Here is a 21,537-nt window from a genome sequence, read left to right as displayed (position 1 = left end):
AGAAACTTAAAAACTTAATCTGGAATGGAGAAGGGAGAGAGAAAGCTAAAAAACGAATTTTAAAACAGAGAAAATAATAATTGAGATGTAGAATAGAGTGAAGCATATCAGTAAATGCAGTAAATGTTGTTTCAAAACAGGAAATGATAACAAATAAGCAGGCAAATAATTCGTTACAATTATTACAAAAAGTACAAAAATACCTACAATCGCCAATCAACATTTTCTGCACTGTTATGTAAGAGATGTGGTAATAACTTCTTTACATTGTATGTAATGTAATACTTATCAAATCCTCAGGAAAGCACTAAGTAGTAGACATTATTATTATATGCATTTTATAAATGTAGAAAATACTTAAATAACAAAACAGAAAAAAAAATTTCTTCAACTAGGAAAAGCCTGAATCAACATACTTAAATCAGTCACCAGATTTGTAAATATATCACAAAATAAACAATGAAACGGCAATGGTCCATTTATATTTTGAATTTCAAGGAAAAAAAAGGCATTACAGGTATCTAGGCAGGATAAAAAAATCAGTTTTAAAAAACCGCATGTGGGCCGGGAGCAGTGGCTCACACCTGTAATCCCAGCACTTTGGGAGGCCGAGGCGGGCGGATCACAAGGTCAGAAGTTCAAGACCAGTCAGGTCAATATGGTGAGACCCCGTCTCTGCTAAAAATACAAAAAATACAAAAAAAAAAAAAATTAGCCAGGTGTGGTAGTGGGCACCTGTAGTCCCAGCTACTCGGGAGGCTGAGGCAGGAGAATCGCTTGGACCCGGGAGGCAGAGGTGGCAGTGAGCCGAGATCATGCCACTGCACTCCAGCCTGGGTGACAGAGCGAGACTCTGTCACAAACAAACAAACAAACCCAGTATGTGTATACATAGTCATCCTCCCTTCTCTGCAGTTTCACTTTTTGCAGTTTCACCTTCTGTCAACCTTGGTCTGAAAAGATGACAGGATCTTGAGAGAGACAGCAAGAGGCCACATTCACGTAACTTTTATTCTAGTATATTGTTATAACTATTTTATTAGTATTGTTAATCTCTTACTGTGCCTTATTTATAAATTAAACTTTATTAAAGATATGTATGTATAGCCAAAAATAACCTATAGAGGGTTCGGTACTATCTGTAGTTTCAGGTATCCACTGGGATTCTTGGAATATATTTTCCTTGAATAAGGGGAGGCTACCATGTGTGTATGTGTATATACTTATATGTATATATGTAAATCTATATATGTGTGTGTATGTAGTGACATAAGAATAATATTAATATCTTCATATTTTACCAGAATATTAAAAGCATGGATGCAATAACTCAATAACTAAAGGATTTTAAAGAGGAAATTCTATCTCATCTACTTTATATCTAGGTAAGATATCAACATATGCGCAGGCAACAAAACATACTGCCAAATAATTAAAGGGTTTGAATGACTACATATAATCCTAATAAACTGCTGGGAAAAGTACTGTAGTTTTCCAGTAAGTTAGTTAAGATTTCTTTTAAAAAAGATATTGTAGCAAAGAAACAATATATTAAATTAACATATATAAATCAATCATTTTCATCTATGTAAACAATAGAAAGTTAGTATATACATAGGAAGAAAAGACCACATATAATAATAACACATTGGCCGGGCGCGGTGGCTGAAGCCTGTAATCCCAGCACTTTGGGAGGCCGAGACGGGCGGATCACGAGGTCGGGAGATCGAGACCATCCTGGCTAACACAGTGAAACCCCGTCTCTACTAAAAAATACAAAAAACTAGCTGGACGAGGTGGCGGGCGCCTGTAGTCCCAGCTACTCGGGAAGCTGAGGCAGGAGAATGGCGTGAACCCAGGAGGCGGAGTTTGCAGTGAGCTGAGATCCGGCCACTGCACTCCAGCCTGGGCGACAGAGCGAGACTCCGTCTCAAAAACAAACAAACAAAAATAATAATAATAACACATAATAAAATAACCCAAATAAGCTTAGTAAGAAATGTACAAAGTCTATATTTTAAAAACTTTGAAGTACTCCTGAAAGACCACATAGCAAAATTGAAGACAGGAAAAGATAAGAGTTTATTCTTGACTAGAAGACTCAACTCTGTAACTGAGCTTGGGATTACAATAAAGAGTAGGTTTGAGAAGTGGACAAACCGGGGTTCCATTTTGGTTTGTTGAGTTTAACCTTTCGGGGGAGAGGCCTTAGGCATTGGAGAAGTGAGTGTGGAGCACTGCAGAGAGGTCAGCACGAAAGTTGTGAATTGGAGCGTTCTCAACATATGTCACTTAGCAACAGCGTGTAGATGCAGAAAGAAGAAGAACCTAGAAGAGAAACCTGAACCTTCCAACATTTACTGAGAGTGAAAAGTCACCACAGAAGACTGAGACCAAACCAAATGGCCAGTGAAAAAGAAGGAAGAGTGTGCATGTGATATTCTGGAAGCAAAGGACAATCAATTTGTCCAAGAGGGAATATTCATTCTGTATTCCCAGTGCCTGGCCCATGGTAAGAACTCAGTAAATATTTGCTAGATGAATGAAAGTATGAAAGAAGAAATGGAATTTTCCTAGAAAGACATATTTTGTAAAATTGTACTCACAAAGTAGAAGAAAAACATTTCAGACCAATTGTGTATATGTGTATTACACATACATGTAAGCTAAGAAAAATCCTAAATTTTAACAAAAGGTTCAAATCCATCTGTATTTTAAAATAATAACAAAGTATGACTACAAGTCTAATGGTACCAAAACCTCTGGTAAAATATTCAGCCCAATGTGCCCTGGATTGCTGTAACAGAAATGAGTTATTAAGTGCTCATTGATAAAATACTGAACACTAAGTGTGCAAATAATATAGACTCATGGGTCTTACGTATGGTCCTGAAGATCATTCAGCCTTCTCTTCCTGTCTCCAAATGGGCCATCAGAACCTGCTCCCATACCCAGAATTAGTCTCTTCTTCTATCTTGCCACAAAACCCTCTTTCAGCAAATTACTGACTTCTAGAACATCAAACGATCCCTGGAGATCTTCAAATGACCACTTGGCTACCAGAAAACATGCAAGACAGAAACTAGGTATGGGTTTCTTTCTTGTTTTTAAAAATCTTCAGGGAGTTTTTGATAGAGTTAAAACTAGACTTAGCATTATAACTACTTAGTCTCCCTTCATGACCAGTTTCAAAAGATATGATTGGTTTTATATAGGCAGCCATCAAAGTAACTTTCATAATATCAGCTACATTATTAACCACATCAAATTGCAATCAGAATAGCCACCAGATTGATTCATTTTCCATGTGCACAATCTGTTACATATTCAGAACAATCATTAATGTTTCTTAACTCTTCTTGAAACCAGTACAGAGCCTTGGATTTTGTCTAGGGTGAATTACTTCATTCAAAAAAACAAACCAACAAATCAGAAACTAATTTTTCAGCCTGTCATAAATATGACTAAAGAACATGCATGTTCCTTCCTGGATACATTTGACTTTATCTCTTCATAACACCTTCTAATGAATCTTAAAAACTTCCTCAAAGTGTTGAGCAAGCAAATAAAATCAGTTTTCCATACACATTATACCTAAAATGAGATCCTACATGTAAATTATAAACAATGATTGTTTCTTATTAGCTTATGATATCTGTGAAGATGTTTTCTGCTTCTTAGATTTTTACTGAACTACACCTTCAGGTTTGTTTGCTTGTTTTGAGACGGAGTTGCGCTCTGTCGCCCAGGCTGGAATGCAGTGGTACGATCTTGGCTCACTGCAACCTCCGCCTCCTGGCTTCAGGTGATTCTTCTGTCTCAGCCTCCCGAGTAACTGGGATTACAGGCACGTGCCACCACACCCAGCTAATTTTTGTATTTTTAGTAGAGATGGGGTTTCACCATATTGGCCAGGCTGGTCTTGAACTCTTGAGTTCGTAATCCACCCACCTCAGCCTCCCAAACTGCTGGGATTATAGGTGTGAGCCACTGCACCCGACCCAGTCTTTACCTTACAGAAATAATAACTTTTTAAAATCTACTTCACCTCTGACCCTTAATAGTCTTTGCCAATCAGTAGTTTCCTGATTAGCCATGACTGTGTCAATCCATTTTTTAGCACTGGGATTATTTGTCTGGTCCTACAGTTCTAAAAAGCAGGCATGCCACTGAGGTGAGCTGAAACGTGAACTTGGTAAGACTGTAGCTTCCTTTCCTATTAATTATCTCCCCTTTTCACCTGGTGATAATATGATGCTGGCAATAGCTGCTTTATCTTTACTTAATTGTTTTAATACCATTTGACCCACAACAATGAGTATTTTAAAAGTTCATGCAGCAAATGAGCTGGGGGTTTACACAGGCCTTTATGGACAGAATTTGAGCTGCATCTCTTGATGGCATTGCTTTATAAAGCTAGTTTAAAATGAGAAAAAATTAAAACCTTGCATCTTCATGGACTGTTAATTCTAAACCATTTTAAGGCGATAATCACCAGAGGCAGGAGCCAGAGCCATGCAAAGTTCTTCTTTATAGACGGAAGGCTGTGCTACACAGGTTGGCATATCACTGACCTTTTCTGCAGTCACTGTAATGCCAGCTTTTCATAGCTATTGTTTTCTGTTTTCTCAGAATCTTCTCTGAACAATACGCATCTTATTTTCCTTCAGTGATGTGAAATGTTTGCCACATGTGAAAGGTTTTACGTATTTTTTAAAAGCCATTAAATGTAGCCAGCCATGGTGGCTCACGCCTGTATTCCCAACATTTTGGGAGGCTGAGGCGGGTGGATCACCTGAGGTCAGGAGTTCGATCTCGAGACCAGCCTGGCCAACATGGTAAAATCCTGACTCTACTAAAAATACAAAAAAAAATTAGCCGGATGTGGTGGCACGCGCCCATAATCCCAGCTACTTGAGAGGCTGAGGCAGGAGAATCGCTTGAACCCAGGAGGCAGAGGTTGCAGTGAGCCGAGATCACACCATTGTACTCCAGCCTGGGCAACAAGAGTGAAACTCCACCTCAAAAAAAAAAAAAAAAAAAGGTCATTAAATGCTTTGCATATGCAGGAACTTATTCCAGGCAATGCAAAGTGTGAACTCATAGAAATTGTTCCCTTACTTTGGAAATTAAGTTTTCTGCTACAGAACAGACATAATGTCCAACACGGTGAACAGGTTCATGACTTAAATAGACCGTTTCTCTCTCTCTCAAACACACACACACACACATCATGTAGGCATGATAAAAAACATCAGAACTACAAATAAAATACTGATTTCAAACCGCACTTAAAGATGTAGTTAAGGCAAAATTATAAGTTAATGAGATGTATGTGTCTGATAGAGGGAAAGTTCATTAATTCATAATCATTTGCCATAAATTATATGTACAATTATTTTATGGACATGTATACAGCTGATCCAGTCTAACGATCACCAATGACCTGAATCAAATAATATGGCAGAATTAAGGATGTGAAAAATTGTATAAATATGCTAACTTTTAGTTAAATATGTTTTGACTACCATAAAATTTACATAAATATTAAAAGCACAGTTCAAACTGAATTATAATTTTTCAGGGGTTTGCTTGCATGCTATATTAAAATATCCCTGAGGAAACATAATTCTTAAAACCACCAAGAAAAAAGTTCTTGCAATAGGAAAATGATTTATTTACCTGGATCTTCTATAGTTAAGTTCTTTATCAACCACTGAACAATGTCTGAACCTAGAAAAAGAAAAACACAAACAGATGTGAACATTTTGTTTATACATATTAACTTTAAGAATTCTCTACCTTTGGTGTTCATATTAGAAGGAAATATTTCTAATTGTTACAATGACAGGTTAAGGATCTACCCCAGATGGAATGTTGAAAACACAGAGTATGAATACTTAGTTGTCCTTCAACAAACCAAGGTGTAAACTAGCAAATTATTAAATATGAAATATTTAAATGTAAATAAAATTTGCTATACTAGCAGAAAGTGATTTGCTTACTAAATAAGTGTTTATTAAGCATCTACTATATTTCAGGTACAAGTCTTAGCACAGCATAACCAGTACTTTATAAGACGGTTCCTGTGTCATTTCTGGTTATATCCACCTCATCCTTGTGTCTCCTCTCAAGCTAAACCAAATTTGTTTCTGGTTTTCGAACCCTCCTATGTATTTCAAACCTCTGTGTCTCCACAGCAGTATTCTCCCTGACTGAAATATCTTCCCACTGTTTTTAAGACACTCAAGGTTCACTGACATGACACAACTTGCCTTGTCCCTTCCCCTTGTCCACTGAGTTTACAGAACTGTCCACGAATCCTCATTGGAACCCATGTAGTCTTTTCCTGCTGTGTTGATCACACCATTGGCCCAGCTGTTTATCTGATGAATGTCCCAAAGTAAGAACCTTGAAGCAGGGTGTCATATTCATCTTTGATTATTTGGAGCATAGTAAGTGCTTAATGTGTGATGAATACAAAGTATGAATGAATATGTTTCTACTGCACACAGAAGAGATAAGAGAGGGTCTGCAGAGAACGTAACGTTTGAACTAGATTTTGAAGGATATATTTTTATCTATGAATAAGAGAGCAACGTAGTTGCTGGAGGGGCCTATATAAAAATTAAAAGGTGGAAAAACAGTCAACAGAAATAACCTACTGCACACTGTCTATATGTAAGTACTGGGAATAATAGAAATTTGAAAGTAATAATGGAGTGCACAGTGTATTCAGCAGGTCTTGAATTCTAGGCTAAATAATTAAATTTTTTTCCCATAAGGAAAGCAGAGAAAGAGACATGCAATATTTTTGAGCAGAAGAATGACATTATCAAAGTAAGTTTAAAGAATATGACTGGCAATATATATGAAATGCCTTGTAGTCAAAAAGAAGGCAAGGCAGTCGACATGTCTACTAGTTGCAATCCAAGAATGAAGGCAAAAGGTCTTAGTTCAGTGACAAATGAACTTCTTAGAAATTACAGACTTGTTTCAGGACTTTATGACTAATCAGATATAAAGGTTACAAGTCGGAGAGATTAAAAAAGAAGTCAAGGCTTCTAGCCCAAAGGCATGGATGAATAGAATGATGAAAATAAGAGCAGAAATGGGAGATTTAGCAACTGATTTGCTTGAGACACTCATTTGTATTTAAAATTGGTTTTCTGCATAACTCTTTTCTACATAAAACAGGAAAAATATGTATGTGAATTGTTTGCATACATTGTAAACTGTGTTATGCCTGCATGAATTGGATGAAACTTTAGGGTGAACCAAGATTCCATTTCAGCCTCTCCTGGAGGCTGGCTAGAGTTGCTGTCTACCCACCTCAGAGATTTGGCAAATTAATTACATTAACATTGGCAAAATAATTCTGGCTGCTTGAATTATATCAGTTCAAAATCAATTTAAGAATAAATTTGATTACTAAACTTGACAATAAAGTCCCAAAAGTTATGAGAACATTCATACTCAATGCCAATTTCAGTATGCATGCATTTAAAAAATAACTCCAAGTACTGACTTGAACTTGCGTTCCTTTCACAGCACCATTGATTTAAATCATTTGGGAAGACAGATTCATCCAGATCCTAAAGGAATTTTTACTAAAACAGCTCAGAGTGTCGAAAGGAAAGGAGATCATTCTCCAGAAGGCAGTTGACCGCGTCTGGGTGTTGCGTTCTTCCTTATAGTCTAAGTTATCTTGAAGCACGATCTTCCCGTTGAAAAAGAAAAGGAGAACTCAGCTTTTCACATATATATGTAGTGATCCTTGACCAATGTGGATTCCCAGATACACAAATCTTCTGCACAAGCCCCATGCACTCTGCTCATTTTTCAGAATTGAGCATCTATTTGTGGAACATACGTGAGCAGCCACTGGAAATTTTCCATTCTTTTGAAGACAGCCAAACATTCATTCCAGGACTATACATATTTTTTATTGTGAAAAATGACTTTAAAAATGCTCTTAGAGACTAAGTTTTTTAAAATATTCTGTTCTGTTATGCTTTCTTTCCTTTCCTTTTCTTTTTTTTTTTCTGAGCAGAAAGAAATATAAAGAAGCCTAATTTAAAAGTATGTTTCATTCAGAGAATAGGAAACTTTCTTTCTTAGCCTACTTTTGAGTATTTCTGTCACAAGTGTATTCTCAGTTCAGCTCTGAAGGAGTCAATTTAATTGGACTTGACCAACTGTTAGTGTCACTTAGCAGATGCTGTAGTGGTTTTCTTATTGTGTGATCACCCCAACATACTTATGGTTTAGGTTGAAACATTATGGATTTTTAAATTGTTAAATTCATACCCAGACTCACCAGGTTAACCTATGCTGCATCTGTAAGAGTAAGACCTCAACTCTTTGAAGAGCTAGGTAGAGAGATAAAGAAGGAAAAATTCCAGTATCTTATTGGAACCAGAAGACCGAAAGAGAAACGTGCTCCTATAGAGTCATCTTGGGAAGCATGACTCAAATTGAAAACGGAGCACTGCAGTCCAGAGAAGTGTAGTAGGAATGCCACCTTTACAGCAATTTCCCAGCTTTATATTAAATAAATAAATGGCTGGGTCTGCTAAAGTTTTTCACGTATAATGTATATGTAGAATATGATAGCATCTATTTATCTTGATTTTGGAGCCCTCAAAATAAGCTGTGGAATTTTTTGAAATCACACTTTGACTGTAGCCTATGGAAAGTTTAGCCCTGACCATACTCTTATTTTGAGTTCTTACAGGCAGACGTCACTTTTAGAGATGTGGAGCTTTGTACTCCCTCTGCTCAGCAGAAGCAGTAGAGGTTTTTATTATTGTCTAATCCTAGCAGTATATTATTTAAAATGAAAACAAGCAAAAACAAACAAGTAGAATTCTTCCTCATCACACTGCTCATAGTTTTCCACCTGCTGTACTGTTTCTTCCTTCCATGATTTTGCTAATGCTATTCTATCTTCATCTCTTTTTCCTGTGGTGAATCCCAGCTGAGGCCATAAAGTTCCATTCAAACATTATCTACTGCAGGAGGCCTGTTCTGCCCACCCCACCCTATCTCACTAGGTAAAGTGTTTTTTATTTATGTTCTATTAACATCTTTATCATTCTTTTTACTTATCAATGGTTTTATCGTCCTGTCTTTACTTTACTCTGTCTTTCTCTTTGCAATATAAGTCCACTGAAGGCCAGGAGCATGTATTATTTGTCTTTGGATCCCAAACACCCAGACCAGTACCTGACATGTAAAAGATGACCAGTAAATGCCAACAAAAGATTAGATGAATAAATAGCAAGACTCCCCTCCCCATATTCTATTTTGAGAGAGTTTAAAAAGAAAGATATCCCTCGTGCAAAGAATATTCTATTGGCGTGCAATTTAAACATCAATATTATTAAACATGATGTTAAATTGATCTTAAACTTCAACATCATTTTCTCACCCATGGCGTGGAACTGAATGGCAAACGAACGTCCTTACCTGTGCCCCCTGCAGAGTGCAAAGGCCTGGACCAGGCTCTGTCCTAAGCCTGTATTACTTCCATTAATGTTCACATACCCCACCCCCCACACTGATTAGAGCACATCTGCAGCTACAAGTGTCACCTACAGCTATCCACAAACTGAATCTGAATCAGAGGTGCACAAAAATATTAAGCATTCATGAAAAAAAATTGCAAAATGTTTGTAAACATAAGATACGAGGACTTTGTAAGCAAGCAAAATAGAACACATTTGATTTGTGTCCTTTACAAAACTAGTCTTTTCACAACTTTCAGCTAAAGCCATTAGTGAAAACTTTAGCTCTTAATCACCACAGAAGGTGTGCAAATTATTCCTGAAACAAAGACACGGACCTTTGCAACGTTTCTCTCTCAGGGAAATGGATACGCTCTTTGTACTGCCCAAATCCCTTTGCTGAAGCCTCAGAACCACATAGACACAGTGCTGACAATACAAATCTTTTTTTATTTAGTGAATATCATAAATAATCCATAATCCATGATTTTTGATGTTATAACCATTCTTCTTTTTTTTTTTTTCTTTTAAGACAGGGTCTCACTCAGGCTGCAAGGCAGTGCAACAATCAGTTCATCGCAGCCTCAACTTCCTGGGCTCAAGAAATTCCCCCTGCCCCAGCCTCCCAAGTAGCTGGGATTACAGGTGTTAGCCACCATGCCTGGTAATTTTTTATGATTATTATTATTTGATGGATGGGGTCTCGCTATGTTGCCCAGACTTGTCTTGAAATCCTGGCCTCACGTGATCCTCCTGCTTCAGCCTCCCAAAGCACTGAGATTACATGGCATGAGCCACCATGCTCAGCCAACTATTCTTAGAACCTTTCACTAAATAGAAGACTTTCTATATACTAAAAATCATTTTTCCAACATTATTCTTGGTTCCTTGAAGTAGGCACAATAAATGTTTATTATTATCAAATAGCATGTAATAAACATCTACTGTGTTTCTGCAGAAGCTGGGCTGAGGATCTGCAGTTTTAGGAACAAGAAAGAAAGAATGTTGAGGGAAGCAAATTAACTGATCTGTCAGTCCCTTGGGAGAAGAAACGGCATCATACTCATCACGTTTCCACCATTCTCTTCAAAGTGTCTCAACACAGATCATCGTTAAATGTTTACTGAAGGCATGAGTCACTATTTATAGACATATACTCTATACAGAAAAGACTCAAAATGCTGAAACAGTCAGCTCTATGGTGATTCCATCTAGAATGTTATGACACCCCAGTATGTCTCTTATTATCATAATTTTAAAAGTTCTGTAGGCAATTATAATTTTAACTTAATTTAATTTAAAGCACTGCAGAATTTCTTTAAATTAAACACAGTTTAATTTCTTTAATTGCAGAATTTCTGTAATTGAAAACTGCAGAATTTCTGCAGAATTTCAGTTTAATTTAAAACACTGCAGAATTTCTGCTTGAGAAATGAAGTGATTTGCTTAAAGCTTGCATATTACCCTTTTGTAAAGCTGAATTGATGTACTGAATTTCTCCTCAATCTTTCAAATAAGTAATTGGCAATATCTAAGAATAACATTTTGTTTATCTGAGTACTTGTATCCTGTCCAGAGTCTTAAATATGAGTGCACAGCCATTGTCACATCTGGGGATTCAACACAGCAACCAGCAACCAAAGGAGCGAGAGAGATGAACTCCAGCCCAGCTACAGACTATGTTCTCTAGCTCCTTGATCTAAGAAATCTCAGCAGTGGTGAAAATCTGGATATCACCAATTAATGCCTAAGTCCTGGTTCTGTCTGCCTTTGGCCAAAAGCAGGTACTGAAAAAAGAGGAAAAGAGCCACTGGCTTCCAGGAGCTGGCTGGGCACTCACAGCTATGTCTTGGTGCTTCCCTGGTAAATATGAACAATTTCATGGAAGAACATTAACATCGGACAAGGCTGCTCTAGAACCCTCACAGGTCAAGATAAAAACAAGACCACTCTGTAAACAACAAAATTTAAGTTACACTAAGCATGGGAACATGATCTCAGCCATAAAATATCAAATTCCATCCCGGATAACATGAGCGACTGCTGCTTCTTTATCAATCCCATACTTAGTCTTGTCTAATCTGTCCTACTGTAGGAAAAAATGTATTAAGATACCCAATCAGGCCAGCCGCAGTGGCTCACGCCTGTAATCCCAGCACGCTGGGGGGCCGAGGCAGGCGGATCATGAGGTCAGGAGATGGAGACCATCCTGGCCAACATGGTGAAACCCCATCTCTACTTAAAAAAAAAAAAAAAAAAAAAAAAAATTAGCTGGGCATGGTGGTGCCTGCCTATAATCCTAGCTACTCGGGAGGCTGAGGGAGGAGAATCAAACCAGGGAGCTCCAGGTTGCAGTGAACCGAGATGGCGCCACTGCACTCCAGCCTGGCGACAGAGCAAGACTCCGTCTCAAAAAAAAGGATACCAGATCACAGAATTGTCCCTGCTTCCTGACAGCATCTAATCTAGAGCAAAGGCCCACTTCCTCAGATCCTCTCCATGACTACCGATGTCCAAATCCTATACTAGATTCTTCCTAACACCCTATTACTGAGACACTCCATGGTTCCCGATGGTGTGCATTCTCTCTACCTTCAAGAAAGAATAATTGACTTGTTCAACTACAGGCATGTTCCTGGTGGTTTTGGGCTGGAGGGCATTGACATTTTTTAATTAAAAAATTGCTAATATCTATTAAGATGAATATAACAACAACAACAACAACAAAATTTAAGTTACTTCATCAGGGCACTTTTGGTTATAAAGAGCGATCTTTGACGAAGTATAAAAACATAAACTTATCAAAGAAGGAATTTGCAAAAAGGTACCCAGAACTAAAGGGAAAGGATGTATTTGAGCCTCAAGGACTCATGGAGGCAGAGACTGTCACCCTTGTTCCTTTCTGGACATCTTCATTTCTCTCTAGGAAACAACATTTGCTATTTTCCATCCATGAAGTGGGTCATGAAGGCTCACAGCTCCTGGGTTAAAATCTCTGCCACTAAAGACAGCAAGTCATTGGCGGCTGAAATCTTGTAGTCCTAAGTCCTAATTCCTGATGGAGGATCTCAGCTGCAGGGAGGTGCCCATTCCTGTATCAGCCAACTGTGGCAAGAAAAGATGGATCACCGTGCATAAAAATGGTCATGCTGGCGAGACATATAGATGGAGGCATTTTCCAGAAATAATGAGTGCTTTGCAGACATAACAATGGGTGTAAACTACAGCTTCCTTCCAGTTTGTAAAGCTTTTATGTTTCCATCAGAAAAACGCAGAAAAGAGAGGAAAAGTGGAATTCAAAAGCAAAATGTCAAATTTTGAATGAAATGAATATGCTATTTCTGCCTTGCTATGAATATAAATGTGTTTTGTTCTATGAACTTATTATAGTCCTGTAAAGCAGAGTAGGAATACATTGTTTTTGTGTATGTGAATGAAACCACACTTTATGTGCACTAAAATAGCTATTCAAAGAAACTTCGTGATGTGTATATGATTGTGTATTTTTATGAGTGTGTATCTTTTTATGCAAATAATTCACTTTCTAAAATGAATAACATGTAATTGAGTATTGTTACTTCTGGATTTTTATACATCAGGTATATTTAGAGAAAATTATTCAGTTTCCATAGAATTAAAAAGTTAACTTCTGCTCACAGTTTGAAACTGGATAAAACTTATGATATAAAGTCCTTCTTCCAATATTCCATAGCTAATAACACCTATGAAATCTCAAAGGTCAATGGAAACAAAATAATCAAAACAGATGTGTTTCCTTTCAGTAAATCTGAGATACATTTGAAACATTTGCCTACCAGACTTTAAAAATGTTGTTTAGCAGTCATTTAAATGCATTTGCAGATGTCATGGCAAAAAGCAAATTATCTGGTTGATTACATTTTCTTTCTAGGTTGCTGCTCTTTGGAGTTCTATGCCCCTTGCCCTAAGAGCAGAGTCACAGAAAATGTTAGGTTTTGTTGATATAACCTGAATCTTCAAATCAATAGGATAGAAGCCCGATATTCATTGTAATTACTACTTGTGTGTTCTGAGGATAGGAAAAGTAAAAATATATTTCCCTACCCTCTGGCAAGGTGCAATGAAAACAAATTAGAGTTCTGAGATACAGCTCCTTGGCTCTTCCTTGAGCAGATATTTTATCAAGATCATGGGTATTTAACTAGATTTTTAATCTTTGTTGTGTAAGTTCCAGAAATCACAAAAATATCTCTTCAGACGCAAAGCAGGCATTTTGTCTCTCTTCAAAGCCTAAGAAGCTTTAAACATAGGCAGCAAAAATAGCAAGGCAGCAAAGATGACAATAATGAGGGGATAAAAGGCAATGGAGACCACCCTCAGGATTATTTCCTCCCCTCTACTGGAGCTCAGGAGGATTCCTTATCAACCAGAGACGCTTTTCTCAAATCGCATTCAGAGAAACATCACGTCTGCCTCTTGTGTGGGATGGTGACAGTAAGTGTGGGAAATGCAGAGTTAAGAGAAGGAAGGAAAATAGAGTTCCTTGATGTGCAGCCTTTATTTTGATAAAGAACGTTGTAGAAAAATCAAGAGAAACTAAGTCTGCAGTGTTTCCTTAGGATGGGGATATTGGATCCCTTTTTAAAGACCATTTTATATTTTTATGTTTTAGTGCTATGGTTCTTTAGACTCAAAGAAAACAAAATAAGTAATAAATAAGTGTGTGAAATGTTCAGATATAACTATGAATTTTGGGTCAGCTAATATATTGGAACACATTAAAAGAGAAGTATTTATTAATCGATTAATCAATTCCATATGCTAGCTGGTAGGCATAAAGAAAAGCCTAGGATCATTCTTGCCTTCAACACACATTTTTTTTCAGCTACACACAGGCCATGTCTAACTGTCTAACTGCTCCTATGAAGGACATATGAGATAAAGAAAATGTTTATTGATGGATAAATTAAAAACTTGCTCTTGACTGGATAGGCCTAGACCTCATCAGTCTAGTCCAGATACAGTTGCTGCATGTTGACAGGTAGAGATAACACTTCTTATTCTGTATTAGCAGAGAGTACCAGCATTGGTCAAGAGGTGGATGAGGCAGAAGGTCCAAGTAGATCAAAGAGGATTCCAATTCAGGAAATTTCCCAATTCATTAAAGATTGACAAAATGAATGCACTTATGCATAGTCAAAACTACAGCTCAGGCCGGACACATTGGCTCATGCCTGTAATCCCAGCACTTTGGGAGGCCGAGATGGTTGGATCATGAGGTCAGGAGTTCAAGACCAGTGTGGCCTAGATGCTGAAACCTCGTCTCTACTAAAAATACAAAAAAAAAAATTAGCCGGGCATGGTGGTGGGCACCTGTAGTCCCAGCTACTGGGGAAGCTGAGGCAGGAGAATTGCTTGAACCTGGGAGGCAGAGGTTGCAGTGAGCCGAGATTGCACCACTGCACTCCAGCCTGGGCGACAGAGCAAGACTCCATCTCAAAAAATAAACAAAAACAAACAAACAAAAAAAAACTACAGCTAAGGTCAAGTGCTTTTGTGCCAATCCTAATTAGTTTGGGACTGAACATGCTCTATATGGTGCTATGTATAGACCTAGGCCCGGATTCAAGAGTGAATCTTTTTTAACCTAACCCTGAATATTTCCTGCTGTGACAAAATATTGAAAATACCAATTAATGATGCCATTTTTGGGGTTCTATTTAAATGTTTTCTATTATTGAAGATGTAATTTCAATACCACAAGGTATTGAATGATCACGAGGTCATGAGTTCAAGACCAGCCTGGCCAAGATGCTGAACCCTTGTCTCTACTAAAAATACAAAAAAAAAAAAAAAAAAAAATTAGCTGGGCATGGTGGCGTGCACCTGTAGGCCCAGCTACTCGGGAGGCTAAGGCAAGAGAATCGCTTGAACCCGGGAGGCAGAGGTTGCAGTGAGTCAAGACTGCACGACTGCATTCCAGCCTGGGTGAAAGAGTGAAGCTCCATCTCAAAAAACAAAATGAAATTTAAAAAAAGAAAGAAAGAGGGAGAGAGAGAGAGAAAGAAGGAAAGAAAGAGAGAGGGAAGGAAGGAAGGAAGGAAGGAAGGAAGGAAGGAAGGAAGGAAGGGAGGGAGAGAGGGAGGGAGGGAAAGAAGGAAGGAAGGAAGGAAGGAAGGAAGGAAGGAAGGAAGGAAGGCAGGCAAACTATTTTGCAGAGGGCCTGAGCCATTTTACATTCCTACCAGTGATGTAGGAGTGATTCAGTTTCTTCCCATCGTTGCTAACACTAGTGTTACTATTTTTTAGTTTAACCATTCTGATAGTATGTGTTGATTTTCATTTGTGTCTGCCTGGTGGCTAATGGTATTGAACATGTTTTCAAACGCTTTTTTGGTGTAGGTACATCCTTTTCTGTGAAACATCTCTTCATGTCTTTTGACTATTTTCTAATTAATTTTTTTTGCTGTTGTTTTTTCAGAGTTCTTTTTATATTCTACATACTAGTCCTCTCTTGGATATGTGGTTTACAGATATTTTCTTTCACTCTGTAGCTCCTTGTTTCACCCTCTTAACAAGGTCTTTTTCAGAAAAAAAAAAGTTCGTTATTTTGAAGAGGTCCAATTTATCAACTTTTTATAGATTATAGTATTAAATCTAAGAACTCTTTGCCTAGAGCAAGATATCCAATAATTTCTCCTACTATTTTCCTAAAATTTTTTTTGTTTTAATTTTCCATTTTGTATTAACATTTGTGTAAGTTGTGAGACTTAGGTCGAACTTCCTTTTTGCCCATGAATGTCCAATAGTTCTAGCACCATTTCTTGACAAAGCTATCTTTCCTCAGTTGAATTGCTTTTCCATCTTTGTCAAAAATCCATTGTGTCTATTTGTGTGGATCTATTTCTGGATTCTCTATTCTGCTTTATTGATCTATATGTCTATCCTTCTACCAATACCATTCAGTTCTGTTTACCACAGTTATATAATGTCTTGAATATAAAATATAAACATATAATAAATTCTTCCTACATTATTTTAATTTCAAAATTGTTTTACCTGTTCTATTTCATTTGCTTTCCTTATAAATCTTAGAATTATCTTGTCTATATCTATAAAAAAGTCTTGCTGGGGTTTTGAAGGGAATTTCATTAAACTTGTGTATCAATTTGGGGAGAATTGGCTTTTATACAAGGTTATTCTTCATGGATTTAAAGTATATCTCTCCATTTATTTACATCTTCTTCTATTTCTTCACCAGCATTTTGCAGTTTTCAGCATACAAGTCCCGAACAAACTTTATTTGATTAACATCTATTTAATTTTTTAGCAATTTTAAATGGTATTGTGTTTTTGATTTCAGCATCCACATGTTCATTGTTAGTACATAAAAATGTAATTTACTTTTGTATATTTATTGCATATCCTGTAATCTTTCTGGACTCGATTCTCAGTTCTAGAAGGTTTTGTTGCAGATATTTCGGGATTTAACAGGTAAATATAATATCATCTACAAAGAGGGGAAGCTTTTAATTTCTTCCTTTCTGATCTGTGCATCTATTTCCTTTCCTTGCTTTATTGCCCTGACTAGAAATTTCAACACTATGTTAAATAAATCTTCGCCTTGTTCTCAATTTTAGAGGAAAACATTCAGTCTTTTACAACTATATATAAAGTAAACTTATTATTATTATTATTAGAGACTGTGTCTCCCTCTACTGTCCGGTTTAGAGTACAGCAGTGCCATCATGGCTCACTGTGACCTCGGTCTCCTGGGCCTGAGCAGTCCTCCCACCTCAGCCTCCCAAGTAGCTGGGACTAAAGGTGTGTGCCACCATGCTTGGTTAATTTTTTTAACTTTTGTAGAAATAGTGTCTGACTATGTTGTCCAGCCGATGATCTCAAACTCCTGGTCTCTAAGTGATCCTCGCACCTCAGCCTCCCAAAGTGCTGAGATTAAAGGTATGAACCACGTGGCACCTGGTCTGAAATTTTTTGCAGATGTTCTTTATCAAGTTGAGGAATTTCTCTTCCATTCCTGTTTTTTGAAAGTTTTTATTATGAATAAGTTTTGAATTTTGTCTACTAGCTTTTCTATATTGGCTAATATGATCATGTGATTTTTCTATTTTATCCTGTTGATTTGCTGGATTACAGAGTTAATTTTTGAATATTTAACCAGCCTGCATCTCTGAAATAAACCCACTTGGTTATGGTGTATAATTATTTTTATACATTGCTAAATTCTATTTGTGATATTTTGCTAAGGAATTTTACATCTTAATGAGGGATATTGGTTTGTTGTGTTCTTTTCCCTACTTTATTTTCCTAGTTTTGACATCAGGGTAATAATGGCTTCATAAAATGAATTGAGAGATATTCTCTCCTCTTCTGTTTTCTGGAAAAGACTGTGTATAATTGAATTTTTTAAAAGTCTGGTAGACTTTTCCAGTGAAACCATGAACCTGGAGATTCCTTTTTAGAGATTTCTAAATTATGAATTTAATTTTCTTAATAGTCATTGGGCTATTCAAATTATCCATTTCATACAGGGTGAGTTGTAATAGTTTGTGGTTTTTGAGACACTGATCAGTTTGGTGTAAGATATCAAATTATGTGTGTAAGTTTATGGTATTCTTGTATCCTTTAGATGTCTGAGGTTTTGTAGACATTTCCCCTGCTTCATTCCCGAAAATGGCAATTTGTGTCTTTTCCTTTTTTTTTCTGTCTGTCTTGTTACAGAATTGTCAATTTATCAATTTTTATAAAGAAACAGCTCCTTGTTTCACTGGTTTTTAAATTATTCGAATGTTTTCAATTCCATTGATTTATGCTCGTATCTTTATTATTTCCTTACTCTTGCTTGTTTTGGGTTTATTTTGCTCTTCTACATTCTAGAGTCTGGAGTTTAGATGATTGATTTGGAAATTTTCATCTTTTCTAATGTATACATTTGTGTTACAAATATTTCTCCCAACCTTGCTTTAGCAGTGTTCCACAAATTGACAAGTTACATTTTATTTTTATTCTGTTTTTTTATTTTCCAGAGGATTCTTCAATGATTTTAAAGTGTGTTGTTTAATTTCCAAATGTTTGGAGATTTTCCTTTTAGCTTTTGGTTACTGATTTCTAGTTTGATTCCATTATAATCAGAGAACATACTTGGTATAATTTCTATTTTTTAAAACTTATTATGATGTGTTTAATGGCCCAAAATATGGTCTTAGTGAACGTTTCACATGAACTTGAGACCATGAAAGGCAAAACAGACCATGCTTTTTGCTGTTAGTTGGAATATCCTGTAATCAGGTCAAGTTGATTGATTGTGTTGTTCAGGTCATCTACATCCTTACTGATTTTTCTCCCTGCTTGATCTATCGATACATCAATTACTGATAGAGGAGTGTTAAAATCTCAACTCTAATAATGGAATAGTCTAGTTCTTCTTTAGGTTCTATCCACTTGCCTCAGGCATTTTGAGTCTCTCTTGTTAGATACATACACATTTAAGTTTGCTACGTCTTCTTGGAAAAATGAGCTCCTCATTATTATCTAATGACCCCCTTTATTACTTCTACTTTTCCTTGTGGTGAAGTCTGCTTCATATAAAATTAATGTACCTATTCTAGATTTCCTTTAATCAACTTTGAACAACACATCTTTTTTCTATTCTTTTACTTGTTATATTTGATGCAAGTTTCTTGGGGATAGCATGTCGTTGAGCCATGATTTTTATCCACTCTGCTGGCTTCTGTCTTTGAAATAGTATATTTAAAGTAATTACTTATATTTAATGTAATTACCTACATGTGATGGTATATTTAATGTAATAGGGCTTAAGTATGCCACTTTATTTTTGGTGGTTTTTTTTCTTATTTCTGCTTTCCAGTGGATTGCATTAATATTTTTTAAAAATCCATTTCAATTTTCTAAGTTTCTTTTTTTTGTTTTTTTTACAGTCTTGCTTTGTCACCCAGGCTGGAATGCATCGGCATGAAAATGGTTCACTGCAGCCTCAGCCTCCCGGGCTTAAGTGATCCTCCCAGCTCAGCCTCCTGAGGAGGGAACACAGATACATGCTACTATGCCCGACTAATGTTATTATTATTATTATTATTATTATTATTATTTGTAGAGACAGGGTCTTCTTATGTTGCCCAGGCTGGTCTCAAACTCCTGGGTTCAAGTGATTTCCCTATTTCAGCCTCCCCAAGCGTTAAGTATGATTACAGGTGTGAGCCACCACACCTAGCTCTAAATATTTTTGAATGCATTATTTTGTAGCTCTTTTTAGTTGATAATAAAATTATATTCACACAACTTATTACAGCCTTCTGGTGTAATCACCTTAGCAATCTGAGTAAAGTGAGGTCTGGAGCCCTATGTCTCTTCCTGTTCCTTTACTCTCTCCAGTTTTTAATATTTTTTAGTTAATTCCTGTATGTATATTTAGAATCACATCAGACGTTGCTGCACTTTTCCTTCAACAATCAAAACAATCAGAAACACATTCAGAAGGCTGGGTGCAGTGGCTCACACCTGTAATCTCAGCACTTTGGGAGGCCGAGGTGGGCAGATCATTTGAGGTCAGGAGTTCGAGACCAGCCTGACCAACATGGGGAAACCCCATCTCTACTAAAAATACAAAAATTAGTCAAGAAGGGGGCACATGCCTGTAATCCCAGCTACTCGGGAGGCTGAGGCAGGAGAATCACTTGAATCCAGGAAACAGAGTTTGCAGTGAGTGGAGATCATGCCACTGCACTCCAGCCTGGGCAACAGAGCAAGACTTTGTCTTAGGGGAAAAAAAAAATTCAGAAAATCAAGAGAAGATAAGTCAATTGTATTTCTTACATGTTTGCTTACCATGTTTTGTTCTATTCTGATATTCCAAGGTTCCTTTTCTTGTCGTTTCCCCTTTATTTAGAAAATTCCTTTCAGTCATTGAGTTCGTCAGCTGGTGACAAATTCTTTTAGTTTTCCTTCATCTGAGAATGTTTTGATTTCCCCGTTATGCCTCAGGAAAATGTTTGCTGGGCAGAGGATTATGGATTGACAATTCTTTCTTTCAGCAGGAAAGGGAAAATTGTGTGGCACTTTCTTCTGGCATCCATGGTTTCTCATGAGAAGTCTGCTGCGGTTGAATCATTTTTCTCTTCTAGTTAAGATGTCATTTTTCCCTGACTGCTTTCAAGATGTTTGTTTTGTGGTTGTCTGCAGTTTTCAGATGTTTATTAAGTGGCTTGGTATGCATTTCGTTGGGTTTATTTATCCCGTTTGGGCTTCTCTCAGCTTCTTCAACTGAAGGTTTATGTCTTTGCTATGCTTGTGATGTTTTTAAGCCATTATTTCTTCAAGTACTTTTTTTTTTTTTTTAAGTTCAGCTTTCTATTGAACACATGATAAAAGAGGTTTGGTCAAAGAGACCAAAGCCCATGTCATCATCAGACTTCTCAGATTCTTCTTTCTTGGCTTCCACTTTCTTCTCCTCAGCTGGAGCAGCGCAGCTGAGCGGGCAGAAGCCCCTGCTGGTGCAGAGCCAGCTGCTGGAGCAGGTCCACCAACCCCTACATTGCAGAGGAGGCTCCCAATGTTGACGTTGGCCAGGCCTTTGCAAACAAGCCAGGCCAAAAAGGTTCGACATTTACGCCGGCTGCTTTAATGAGGGCATTGATCTTCTCTGTGATGGTCACCTCATCGTCGTGCGGAATGAGGGCCAGGTAGATGCAGGCGAGCTGGGAGGCAGAGGCGGAGGCCATGGCTTGGGCGAGTGTGGGGCTGGCGCTACCGGATGCGGATGGACCGAGCACCTTGGTGGCAGCTAGGAAAGGTTCTTCAAGCATTTTTTTAGTCCCCATTATTTTTTTCCTATCCTTTCATAACTCCAGTGACACCAATGTTAGATCTTTGGTTGTAAACCCACAAAAGATCTCCATCCCAGAGGCCGTGTTCCTTTTCATCAGTCTGTTTTCTCTCTGCTGTTCAGATTAGGTAATTTCTGTTGCTCTATCTTCTGTTTCACTGATTTAGTGGTTTCTTCCATCTTATC

The 21,537-nt window shown here is 37.3% G+C and overlaps 1 protein-coding gene and 1 pseudogene across 7 annotated transcripts in view; both read right to left on the bottom strand.

Moving 5' to 3' along the window:
• The window catches only part of RGS7 (regulator of G protein signaling 7), a 588,990-nt gene that overhangs the window by 200,405 nt on the left and 367,048 nt on the right, over positions 1 to 21,537 (bottom strand). For 6 of the 7 annotated variants that reach the window (XM_033196582.1, XM_033196581.1, XM_033196583.1 and 3 more), the window contains exon 4: positions 5,683 to 5,733. The exons of the other annotated variant lie outside the window; for it this stretch is intronic. In XM_033196582.1, coding sequence (XP_033052473.1) covers positions 5,683 to 5,733 — 51 coding nt within the window. The remainder of the gene's footprint in view (positions 1 to 5,682; positions 5,734 to 21,537) is intronic. 7 annotated transcript variants of the gene reach the window in all.
• LOC117075944 lies at positions 20,863 to 21,331 on the bottom strand (annotated as a pseudogene).

The sequence above is a fragment of the Trachypithecus francoisi genome, unplaced genomic scaffold (assembly GCF_009764315.1).
Source record: "Trachypithecus francoisi isolate TF-2019V2 unplaced genomic scaffold, Tfra_2.0 Lachesis_group5, whole genome shotgun sequence".
NCBI lineage: Eukaryota > Metazoa > Chordata > Mammalia > Primates > Cercopithecidae > Trachypithecus > Trachypithecus francoisi.
The sequence above is the reverse complement of the archived record's forward strand: the minus strand, read 5'-3'. Positions and strand labels throughout refer to the sequence as shown.